Source organism: Dendropsophus ebraccatus, chromosome 2, assembly GCF_027789765.1.
Source record: "Dendropsophus ebraccatus isolate aDenEbr1 chromosome 2, aDenEbr1.pat, whole genome shotgun sequence".
Taxonomy (NCBI): Eukaryota; Metazoa; Chordata; class Amphibia; order Anura; family Hylidae; genus Dendropsophus; species Dendropsophus ebraccatus.
The window spans coordinates 206,948,411-206,961,406 of record NC_091455.1 but is presented as its reverse complement, the minus strand read 5'-3'; the positions used below and the strand labels follow the sequence as shown (position 1 = coordinate 206,961,406).

At 42.8% G+C, this 12,996-nt stretch overlaps 2 protein-coding genes across 5 annotated transcripts in view; both read right to left on the bottom strand.

The window, feature by feature from the left end:
* LOC138783958 (anterior gradient protein 2-A-like) overlaps nucleotides 1-12,996 on the bottom strand; it is a 470,764-nt gene that overhangs the window by 223,558 nt on the left and 234,210 nt on the right. The gene's annotated exons all lie outside the window — the stretch shown is intronic.
* The window catches only part of CRHR2 (corticotropin releasing hormone receptor 2), a 187,438-nt gene that overhangs the window by 14,821 nt on the left and 159,621 nt on the right, over nucleotides 1-12,996 (bottom strand). For all 3 annotated transcript variants that reach the window (XM_069960600.1, XM_069960599.1, XM_069960601.1), the window contains 4 exons: nucleotides 10,597-10,682; nucleotides 9,425-9,531; nucleotides 6,995-7,112; nucleotides 3,765-3,918 (listed from right to left, as the gene is read on the bottom strand). In XM_069960600.1, coding sequence (XP_069816701.1) covers nucleotides 3,765-3,918; nucleotides 6,995-7,112; nucleotides 9,425-9,531; nucleotides 10,597-10,682 — 465 coding nt within the window. The remainder of the gene's footprint in view (nucleotides 1-3,764; nucleotides 3,919-6,994; nucleotides 7,113-9,424; nucleotides 9,532-10,596; nucleotides 10,683-12,996) is intronic.

The following is a 12,996-nucleotide window of genomic DNA, read 5'->3' as shown; positions in this document are numbered from 1 at the left end:
AGTATTGCTGACCCCATGTGATAGATGACTGTGGGGTAAACTGTGAGCCTGACGCTGCTCTGTAACTCCAGGACTTTGGGTACTTATTATTATACCATATAGTGCCTGATGTATAACATAATATAGTGCCCACATAATTATACCACATAGTGTCTGATGTATAACATAATATAGTGCCCACATAATTATACCACATAGTGTCTGATGTATAACATAATATAGTGCCCACATAGTGCCTGATGTATAACATAACATAGTGCCCACATAATTATACCACATAGTGCCTGATGTATAACATAATATAGTGCCCACATAATAATACCACATAGTGCCTGATGTATAACATAATATAGTGCCCACATAATTATACCACATAGTGCCTGATGTGTAACATAATATAGTGCCCACATAGTGCCTGATGTATAACATAACATAGTGCCCACATAGTGCCTTATGTATAACATAATATAGTGCCCACATAATTATACCACATAGTGCCTGATGTGTAACATAATATAGTGCCCACATAGTGCCTGATGTATAACATAACATAGTGCCCACATAGTGCCTGATGTATAACAAAATATAGTGCCCACATAATTATACCACATAGTGTCTGATTTATAACATAATATAGTGCCAACCTAATTATACCACATAGTGCCTGATGTGTAACATAATATAGTGCCCACATAATTATACCACATAGTGTCTGATGTATAACATAATATAGTGCCCACATAGTGCCTGATGTATAACACAACATAGTGCCCACATAGTGCCTTATGTATAACATAATATAGTGCCCACATAATTATACCACATAGTGCCTGATGTGTAACATAATATAGTGCCCACATAATTATACCACATAGTGCCTTATGTATAACATAATATAGTGCCAACATAATTATACCACATAGTGCCTGATGTGTAACATAATATAGTGCCAACATAATTATACCACATAGTGCCTTATGACATAATATAGTGCCCACATAATTATACCACATAGTGCCTGATGTATAACATAATATAGTGCCCACATAATTATACCACATAGTGCCTGATGTATAACATAATATAGTGCCCACATAATTATACCACATAGTGCCTGATGTATAACATAATATAGTGCCCACATAATTATACCACATAGTGCCTGATGTATAACATAATATAGTGCCCACATTATTACACCATATGTTGCCCAATGTATAATACAATATACTGATCAAAGAATAACACCATATAGAGCCCAAATAATGACACCATATAGTGACTGATGTTTAACACAATGGGGCGATCCAAGAATAATCCCACATGGTGCCCAAGTAATCATACCTTATAGTGTCTAATGTATAAGATATTATAGTGATCCCATGGTAACACCACATGGTGCTCAAATAATGGCACCGTATAGTGCGCAGATTATACCACAATATAATGGTAAACCAATAAGATAGTATAGTGTCCAAATCACAGCACATAATAATACATAGCTCTGAGAGAATAATACAATATAGTGATCCCATACTGTACCCAAATAATACCACCAGTGTACACCATACAGCCCACAGTACAGCGTACACAGCTCACAATACAGCGTACACCATACAGTACACAGTACAGTACACAGCCCACAGTACAGCGTACACCATACAGTACACAGTACAGTACACAGCCCACAGTACAGCGTACACCATACAGCCCACAGTACAGTACACAGCCCACAATACAGCGTACACCATACAGTACACAGTACAGTACACAGCCCACAGTGCAGCGTACACCATACAGTACACAGTACAGCGTACACCATACAGCCCACAGTACAGTACACAGCCCACAGAACAGCGTACACCATACAGCCTACAGTACAGCGTACACCATACAGTACACAGTACAGTACACAGCCCACAGTACAGCGTACACCATACAGTACACAGTACAGTACACAGCCCACAGTACAGCGTACACCATACAGTACACAGTACAGTACACAGCTCAGAGTACAGCGTACACCATACAGCATACACCATACAGCCCACAGTACAGCGTACACCATACAGCCCACAGTACAGTACACAGCCCACAGTACAGCGTACACCATACAGTACACAGTACAGTACACAGCCCACAGTACACCATACAGTACACAGTACAGTACACAGCCCACAGTACAGCGTACACCATACAGTACACAGTACAGTACACAGCTCAGAGTACAGAGTACACCATACAGCATACACCATACAGCCCACAGTACAGCGTACACCATACAGCCCACAGTACAGTACACAGCCCACAGTACAGCGTACACCATACAGTACACAGTACAGTACACAGCCCACAGTGCAGCGTACACCATACAGTACACAGCCCACAGTACAGCGTACACCATACAGTACACAGCCCACAGTACAGCGTACACCATACAGTACACAGTACAATACACAGCCCACAGTACAGCGTACACCATACAGTACACAGTACAGCGTACACCATACAGCCCACAGTACAGCGTAAACCATACAGCGTACAGTACACAGCCCACAGTACAGTGTACACCATACAGTACAGTACACAGCCCACAGTACAGCGTACAATACACAGCCCACAGTACAGCGTACACCATACAGTACACCGTACAGTACACAGCCCACAGTACAGCGTACACCATACAGTACACAGTACAATACACAACCCACAGTACAGCGTACACCATACAGTACACAGTACAGCGTACACCATACAGCCCACAGTACAGCGTAAACCATACAGCCCACAGTACAGTACACTACAAACAAAATTAATGTGCCCTAAAAGTAGGTAATTCACTGCTATCATAGGCCAGATTGTTAATAATAATAATAATATAAGGAGTTAGCCAGTAGTCTGCAGCTACTAGGACTATACAATATAATATAAATACAATCTACTCTAGAAGGCTATGTAGCTCTGGGATTTTAATGAGCACAACCTTACTATTTATATATTTTTTCTTTTCAATAGAAAGCCATTAAAAGTTACGTTTTACTTAGTGGTGGGTTCTACTGGATGTGGTTTGGGCTTTTGGCCCTAAAAATTTGTTCTGTGTCAGTAGAGTACACAGCCCATAGTACAGTTTACACCATACAGTACACAGTACAGTACACAGCCCACAGTACAGCGTACACCATACAGTATACAGTACAATACACAGCCCACAGTACAGCGTACACCATACAGTACACAGCCCACAGTACACAGCCCACAGTACAGAGTACAACAACAGTGTAAGGAGAAACTTGCTGAAACCCGGCCTGTACACCATACAGTACACAGTACAGTACACAGCCCACAGTACAGCGTACACCATACAGTACACAGCCCACAGTACAGCGTACACCATACAGTACACAGTACAATACACAGCCCACAGTACAGCGTACACCATACAGTACACAGTACAATACACAGCCCACAGTAAAGCATACACCATACAGTACACCGTACAGTACACAGCCCACAGTACAGCGTACAACAAAAGTGTAAGGAGAAACTTGCTGAAACCCGGCCTGTACTTATGTGTATGTGTGTTACAGTATATCACACATAATGTATGTATATTTGTGTCTCTTTATAAGTTGTGTATATGTGTCACAGTTTGTGAGCCTGTGCCTGTGTACTTTGCAGTTGTGTCCACGTTCACCTCCATTTATAAAATTGTGCACATCCCCCAGAACATCCGTATATAACACAATAGTAAAGCTCCTACTTACACCATCCTATAAAAAGGAAGACCCACTTGCGCAGCTTGTCTGTGGAGTAAGTCATCACTATGGCCGTATGGAGGTAGCAGCCTTCCACAAACATCCAGAAAAAGTTGGTCACCACAAAGTAGTTGTAAATAGTTGTGATACATCGACACCAAATCTGAAAGACATAGAGATATCCAAAGATATAATATAATATAGTCAGGACTCGTCACCCTTATGGGCCAGAGGGCTGATCAGCCCATCCACACATTACACGGATGACGGTGAATGAAGGGTTAATAAGTTGCTTTCCGCCCAGCGTGGATACGGCAGATGCGTCTCCTAAAGGAATGAGCGTACATCGCGTCTCTCATAATTATACATTCAGTGTGAATGAGAATCTTCGGCTTCAGAAACTATATTGTGATTGATCTGAAATGTGATAATTTGTAGAGTGAAAACTTCTGGAGCTGTCAGATACGGGATGAGACGAATGGCGCGGCGATGCAGCATCATCTACACACACTACTCTACAGCTACACAACAATAACAAACGCTCATCTTACGAGGAAAGGATCGGAATGTTTCACTGGCTTCATTTATGCTACATAAGTTGCATTTGTGTAATACTCATCTCCTCCTGCGGGGGTGCTGCAGCGGGGACTGATCACTCGCTGACAGTACCTCTACAGACTACAGCTGATCTCTGGGGGTCCCGGCAACAAGAAGATAATCTGGGATCAATATTTGGAGACTCTTGTAGTAGGAAGGGACTGTCCAAAGTGGAGAAACACCTGTATAAATCATATGTGCAAGAAAACTAAACATGCCATGTTCCCAGTGTCTACAAAACAGTCTCCGACATGTAGGGTTGGGTCATATAAAATTCTGGTAGAGTCCATCTGGACAGCACTTTTTTATAGTGCCCATAGAGATGGAAGTCATCACACAACCCCCCTTGTAGGGGGAATGTAGTATTACATAATACGAGTATATAATAGACAGTAGAAAACCCCATAGAGAACAGTCCTACATGATATCCATAAACCCTACTACGCTATAAAGGGGTCTAGAATATGTCAACTGCTCTCCATATAACCTGGTCGGACCCTTAAAGAACCAAGCCAGCTGTGTCCTGAAGGCTTTATTATGATAAGTATATCTGCCATTGAAGGCTACAATTATTTTTGATATTTCACAGGCAGATCCCGTTCATCAGACGCCTCTGATATCATCAGTCCCTGCAGGAGGCGGCTGGCGTCTCGCTGGGAAGCAATCAGTGATGGAGAGGCAGAGATCTATGGGTGGTCCTCATCAGTCTGTGACCACTCATAAGTATGTGACCTCATTCCGGTCCCGCCATACATAACAAAAAAGTTTAGTTACTTGTGCAGAACCTACAGTGTCAACCTTTGCTTCTGTTTCGTAAACTGACAGCCATATTGTTGTTAGGAGTCATGGGTCTCATGGAACCAGCCGCTTTTCCTGTTGCTCGTGTGTAGCCATAACTAGTCTTAGGTTGGTTGGGGCCCTGATGGTCCCCATGATGGTGCTCACTTGACTCTTTCTTGGGATGCCTCAGAGGGTCAAGCCCAAGTGGGTCAGCCATACTGGAATTTACACTAGTGTTGAGCAGACTTGCCAACTTTCTATGGCCTTTTGCTGTATCCATGTTTACCAGGACCCCCTAAGTGAGTAGCTAACTTCTTCAAAGTCAAATGCCGAGCATTCAGGTTCGGAGAACGTTACCGAAACCTGAACAGTGCGGCAAGTCCGCTCAACACTAGTTTCTACCTATTCTTCATGTGTACCTATAACTGGTCTTAGGATGGTTGATGCCCTCATGTTTTCCCCTTATGGAACGTACAGTACTTGCCAACAGTCTGGAATTTGGTAAATAGGGCCAAAAAAGATGTGGAGTTTATGCCCACCATGCCTGAAAGTGGCTCTTGTAAGTTTTCATGGGGTGGCCTTAAAAGGATTAGACACATTAAGGTATCTACCAATTCCTCGTTTATAACCACAACTAGTCTTCGGTTGATGGTGACCAAATGGTCCCAGTTGGTGAAGTTGGCCAAAAAAAGATGAGCTTTACACAAACCCTGCCCAAAAGTGGCATCTTTAGAAGGATCCCTCAGGTGACCATACGGGCAGGGCTTAAACGGATCACCAACACTGGTGTTTATACCCATTCTTCATGTATATCTATAACTGGGGTTGGTAGGTGCCCAAATGGTTCCATCTATGGTGCCAACAGTTACGATTTTGGTGCACCGGGCTAATAAAGAGTTAGGGTTTATAAAACTGTAGAAAGTGGAATTTTAGGAGAGTCCCCTGGGAGGTTGTATGGTTGAAGCTTACAGATCATATGCCTATAATGCTGGACATGATGTGTGGCACTGGTGACTGGTGGCAAATGGGTCCAGAAGAAGAGGAGGCACCGTGGTCTCCTACAAAGGCTAATTTTAGGAAGACCATGTGCCTGGATACTGTGTGGTGTGGTGATACGATGTGGTGGCCCATGGAGTGTGGCAGCCTCTAGTGGACAATGTATGGGCCCATTTCAGGATATGGCCTCCATATTAAGGATACGCAACAGGACAATGTGCAGGGTCCTTAGTATGATCGGATGAGGTCATGGTCATAGGTCATGTTCTCACTGATATTCTTACATTCACCATGCAGAAGAGACACAGCTTTTACAATACAAACTCAAAAATGTTTTCTTCCCATAAAATGTTCCGTACTGCGTTGTGTCATCGCATTGTCCTTGTACTGAAAACCCAGGACAAAGCCGTTCTGTGATGTGGGGGAGACGTTATAGCTCCTATTATCTGCCGCTAACAATGGTAGAACAGAAGCCACCGATGCTGCGTGCCGACAAATCAAGGCGGGAGCAGAGAATGGAGGTGAATAAGATGAGGAGTGAATGGCGGTGACTCAGGGCGAGATTGTGCCGGGAAATAAGGAGCCGTTTATTAGAAATTGATTTCTTAGATCTGCAAAGGACACAGTCAAGGTCACCCGAGGTCTCAAGAACGACAGAAATCCGGCTTCAAACAAAATGCAAATCAGGAAAAGATAAAACCGCAAAAGGCACTGACTGAGAATCATGACTAATACGGCCCAATAAGTGGGGGGGTCCAAGCACCAAACCCCAGATCTGCACCCCAAGCTCAGAGATGTAACCTCTCCGTATCCCCTGCTTGTTCAGTGTCTGCACAGAGAGAGAGACGGCTCATATATCACTGTACCTCGTTCTGCTCGTGGATGTTATGGTCGATCATTTGTAGCAGGAACCACATGATATTTCTTAAGATGAAGGTTGTAATTAAATTCCAGTGAATGATATTCCGAAGACATCGTATACTCCTAGAGAGAGAGAGAGAGAGAGAGAGAGAGAGAGAGAGAACGAAGAAAAGTCACATAAAACACAAATAAGAGGCAGTATTATAGTAGTTATATTCTTGTATATAGGGGGCAGTATTATAGTAGTTATATTCTTGTATATAGGAGCAGTATTATAGTAGTTATATTCCTGTATATAGGAGCAGTATTATAGTAGTTATATTCTTGTATATAGGAGCAGTATTATACTAGTTATATTCTTGTACATAGGAGCAGTATTATAGTAGTTATAGGTGTTGATTTTTAATATAGGCCTAGCGGCATTAGTATCAGCCATAGATGGGATGTGCAGCGGTTCCATTCTCTCCAGTTCGTGTTTTACAGTTCTCCCTCTCTGAACAGCTAGCACTCCTTTATAAGACCCACATGACCAAAATTAGCAGGATATGCCTGTGCTCACATGTCTGGACCCTATGTCTTCCCCATTCTGTGAGAGCAGCAATGGTAAGTGTAATACCATATCCATACTTGTGTCGTTTGGGGGCAGCCTTCCCCGCCGGTGGTGCTGGCTGGGTTTTGGTGGGGCTTTTTGGGTCTGGTCCTGTGACATTGGGGTTGCAGGGCCGTTCCATGGCCTCCCTTCCCTGCACGTGCACGCTTTGCGGGGTTGGCGGTCGCTGACCGACACGGTGTGGAGTTAGCGTAGGGACCCGTGTGGACCAGAGAACCTGCGCGGTGGTACACGGGGCAATATGGCTTGATCAATTCATATACAGACACTCTGGTGTTGATTTTTAATATAGGCCTAGCGGCATTAGTATCAGCCATAGATGGGATGTGCAGCGGTTCCATTCTCTACAGTTCGTATTATAGTAGTTATATTCTTGTATATAGGGGGCAGTATTATAGTACTTATATTCTTGTATATAGGAGCAGTATTATAGTAGTTATATTCCTGTATATAGGGAGCAGTATTATAGAAGCTATATTCCTGTATATAGCAGCAGTATTATAGTAGTTATATTCCTGTATATAGGAGGCAGTATTATAGTAGTTATATTCTTGTATATAGGAGAAGTATTATAGTATTACATTCTTGTATATAGGAGCAGTATTATAGTAGTTACATTCTTGTATATAGGGGCAGTATTATAGTAGTTATATTCTTGTATATAGGAGCCGTATTATAGTAGTTATATTCCTGTATATAGGAGCAGTATTATAGTAGTTATATTCTTGTATATAGGGAGCAATATTATAGTAGTTATATTCTTGTATATAGGAAGCAGGATTATAGTAGTTATATTCTTGTATATAGGAGCAGTATTATAGTAGTTATATTCCTGTATATAGGAGGCAGTATTATAGTAGTTATATTCCTGAATATAGGAGCAGTATTATAGTAGTTATATTCTTGTATATAGGAAGCAGGATTATAGTAGTTATATTCTTGTATATAGGAGCAGTATTATAGTAGTTATATTCTTGTATATAGGAGCAGTATTATAGTAGTTATATTCCTGTATATAGGGGGTAGTATTATAGTAGTTATATTCTTGTATATAGGAGCAGTATTATAGTAGTAGTCTTATATTAGTTATGACAACATGGATAACTCATGGTGAGATTTAATAATTTTCGCAGTTAAAAATCTAGTTTTTTTTTTACATGAATTTTCATGTAAAGAGAACCCTTACATCCTATAGGTTGGCATTTTCTTATGATTTATTACGTCCTGACAGTTTTTCTCACAACTTGTATTCAGCGTCTTTTATACTTTCCTGACATCCCTCGTCCCTTTGATCCTTCCTGTCAGGTTCTTGTACTAGGCTTAGTTTGTCTTACATTGCTGTGTTTCTTTTCTGTGAACGTTTTGACATGAAGGAGACTGAAAAGCATATTTGATCTTTACTTATAAGTTGTTATTCCTGATGTTTTCCTGTACTTTCCTTTTCACTATTCAGGGTATTACAGGGTTTATCCCTTTTCATGTATCATCGTAGAAAAAATTTCTGTAACTTTGTGTTTTGATCAGCTGATTGTCACCGGCCCAACTTGCATTCAGCTCATTTCACCAAGTGACCCCTTTAGGGCACAGAAGGTATTACAGGAGGCTCTACAGCTAACCAGTAGCAGGCCTATCCTTTGGCATTAGAGCAGGTATATGACCTGTGACCTTAAATGCCTCGGCCCGCATGACCCTCAGCCTACTTAGTTTTACCTGTCCATTTCTCTAATCCTATTATTTTCTCATCTTATTCTCATCTGCAGCCCAATGACAGACTTCTTCCTCCTTCTTCCCCCTAATAATGAACATGAAGAAGTTATTAACCTACCTTAAACACAAAAAGAGCAGAAAGGCAATGACCAGGGCCAGGACAGAGATGCAGTGTCCCAGGTAGTTGATGATCAGGGCGATCTTGTAATGCAGGTCATACTTCCGCTGAAGACAAGAAGATGATTACATTAGGCTGAGACTCCTCAGTACAGGACGTGTAATCTGTTTAGGAAGCAGTAATTATAGTCCCGGCCTGGAGGATAATCTCATCACAATACATACAGGTTATTTTGGGATGAATGATATCTATGGGAATTGTGACTATTCACTGTGAAATTAATAGTCGGTGTCATCCCAGGCTGAAGGGACTTCTGGTGCCCAACTTGGTTGCTTTCCAAAATTCCTCTATGCTGCTACAGTGACCCCTATGTAACTATACCATGATGGTCCTAAGGGGGCGGTATAATGGACTACATCCTGCACTTAGTACTCCTCATACTGGAAGCCAGTTACTGGGCTCTTCAACAATCAACCTCACCTATTATATTAGATACCTCACCTATTATATTAGATACCTCACCTATTAGGCCCTGTCAAGCTCCAGAGCTCAGGTGTTACTATAACCTCTGCAGTTACTATAGTTACAACCTTGGCGCCCATTCCGAGATAATCAACATATAACAGCAGGTGTGACTGGACAGCCCTGGGGGACATATATTATCCTCAGAAACATTATTATGTATTATACTCCAGAGCTGCACTCACTATTCTGCTGGTGGGGTGACTATGTACATACATTACATTACTGATCCTGTACTGATCCTGAGTTACATCCTGTATTATACTCCAGAGCTGCACTAACTATTCTGCTGATGGGGTCACTGTATACATACATTACATTACTGATCCTGTACTGATCCTGAGTTACATCCTGTTTTATACTCCAGAGCTGCACTTACTATTCTGCTGGTGGGGTCACTGTGTACATACATTAATGATCCTGTACTGATCCTGAGTTACATCCTGTATTATACTCCAGAGCTGCACTCACTATTCTGCTGGTGGGGTCACTGTGTACATACATTACATTACTGATCCTGAGTTCCATCCTGTATTATACTCCAGAACTGCACTCACTATTCTGCTGGTGTAATAACTCTATAATACTATATAACGCTCCCCTATGACAGCCTCTACAGTGAGGTTGTTCAAAGAAATTACTTTGCGCACCTTAGTATCCAATATGGGCACGCACTGCGAGTAGTTCATCCAAGATGCCCAGGTTCCATTCTCAAAGCATTCTCTGTAAACGGTTCCTACAAAGACAAGTTGCTCATTAGATTGAGTTATTATTTTTCATGTTTATATAAAATTAATGATGAGTTGTAGTTTTCACCTTGGCCACTAGATGTCTGCGCAGAGTACTGGTGAAAGTAGAAGAAGCTTACTTTGCAGCCTGCAGTAAAACCATATGTTTTTACCCCCTTAGCAGTAGTGATGTTGGGCTGAGGGGGCCCTGTTAGATGGCAAAGTCTATGGCGATGTCAGAGCCAAGATAAACAGCTAATACAGAACAGCGTGAGCAGGGAGAGTAATCTGGCCGGTGTAAGGTTACTGTTTAGTCCCAGGTTGGTGATGTTTCTGTAAGCAGGTATACATACTGATAACAGAGAACAATAGATTGCTTACACCTGCACAGTATATGGAGTGACAGGTTACAGGTGTAGAGTCTAAAGAAAGGAGAAATTTATAAAAATCTAGGTGGTCACATTTACCAGACCAGCACGGTCTGGCCAGGACATGGCACATTAGTGTCTGAGAAGACGAACAGTGGGGAGCGATCACAGAAGGTTCACGCATGGTCAATTCTACATAGATCTCATGGAAACCTGCCTGCAACTTTGTTCTGGTTTGGAAGTGGCGCAATGTTCTATTCCTCTTATAGAGGAAAGAGGCTTAAAGGGTCACTCCTCCCAAAATATGTTTTTGGTCTATCTTTTGTAGGGATAACCGATCATTGGAACCCGGAGCCCACTGGACCTTCTACTGCAGCTCTATATACATACATGTAGCCTACTCTACAGCAGTTTTCACTGCGGTTATATAGTAAACCAGGCCACCGCAAACCGGGATGTACACAGAGCGCCCGATGGTACAACACACTACTAAATATTTTCAACTTAAAGGGGTATTCCAGGATATTTTGACATTTACTCTACAGATTAGTCTTGTAATAAAATTAATTTGTCTCATTAGTTTCTATTACGAATTTTGTCTCTTTCTGGCAATTTTTACATGAGTCACGTGGTCCTGTGACGTCACCGAACCGGAAGAGTTCTCACTTGCCGACTCAGCCATCCTTTAGTTAGTTATTCACTTAGCAGGCTTCAGAGCCTTACAAACGGCCCTCCCTGAGCACGGGACGTCACATGACGCCCTGTTCCAGAGCTGGCCTGTCAGTGTAATCACCTCAATCCCTCCCTGTGTAATGATTGCGGACCCCTCAGCCCCGGCCCCCCTCCCTGTGTAATGATTGCGCCCCCCTCTCTCTGTAAATCATTGCGGACCCCCCGGCCGCGTCCCCCCCTCTCTGTAATGATTGCGGACCCCTCCCGGCCGCGTCCCCCATCCCTGTGTAAACATTACGATATACAGATCACTCACCCCCTGGTGTAAGCCTGTTGCATCGCTGGACCCGATTTCGGCGCCTTTTTCAAGCAGCTATCCTCAGCTGACAGGCGCTCTGTGTGAGGCAGGAGAGATTCCTTTCCTGCTTCGTACAGAGCGCCTGTCAGCTGAGTTGTATTGGGCGATCTATAGGCGCTCTGTACGAAGCAGGAAAGGAATCTCTCCTGCCTCACACAGAGCGCCTGTCAGCTGAGGATAGCTGCTTGAAAAAGGCGCCGAAATCGGGTCCAGCGATGCAACAGGCTTACACCAGGGGGTGAGTGATCTGTATATCGTAATGTTTACACAGGGATGGGGGACGCGGCCGGGAGGGGTCCGCAATCATTACAGAGAGGGGGGGACGCGGCCGGGGGGTCCGCAATGATTTACAGAGAGAGGGGGGCGCAATCATTACACAGGGAGGGATTGAGGTGATTACACTGACAGGCCAGCTCTGGAACAGGGCGTCATGTGACGTCCCGTGCTCAGGGAGGGCCGTTTGTAAGGCTCTGAAGCCTGCTAAGTGAATAACTAACTAGAGGCCGGCTGAGTCGGCAAGTCAGTACTCTTCCGGTTCGGTGACGTCACAGGACCACGTGACTCATGTAAAAATTGCGAGAAAGAGACAAAATTCGTAATAGAAACTAATGAGACAAATTGATTATATTACAAGACTAATCTGTAGAGTAAATGTCAAAATATCCTGGAATACCCCTTTAAGGACACATTTCGTACCCTAGGGCAAAGAATATTTAAAATATAACCTTTATTAAATTAGTCTAAAAACTCATCACATAAAAACAACACTCAGTTGTTCCAAAACAAAAAGAAAACGTGTTTGTGAGCCCCTGCACTTAGTGAAAGTATAGATAGGGAGGTTGGTACAAGACTCTACATATAGATGGCCAGGGGAGGGAAGAAGTGCTCTCTCACAGCTACAATAAGATATATATATATATATAC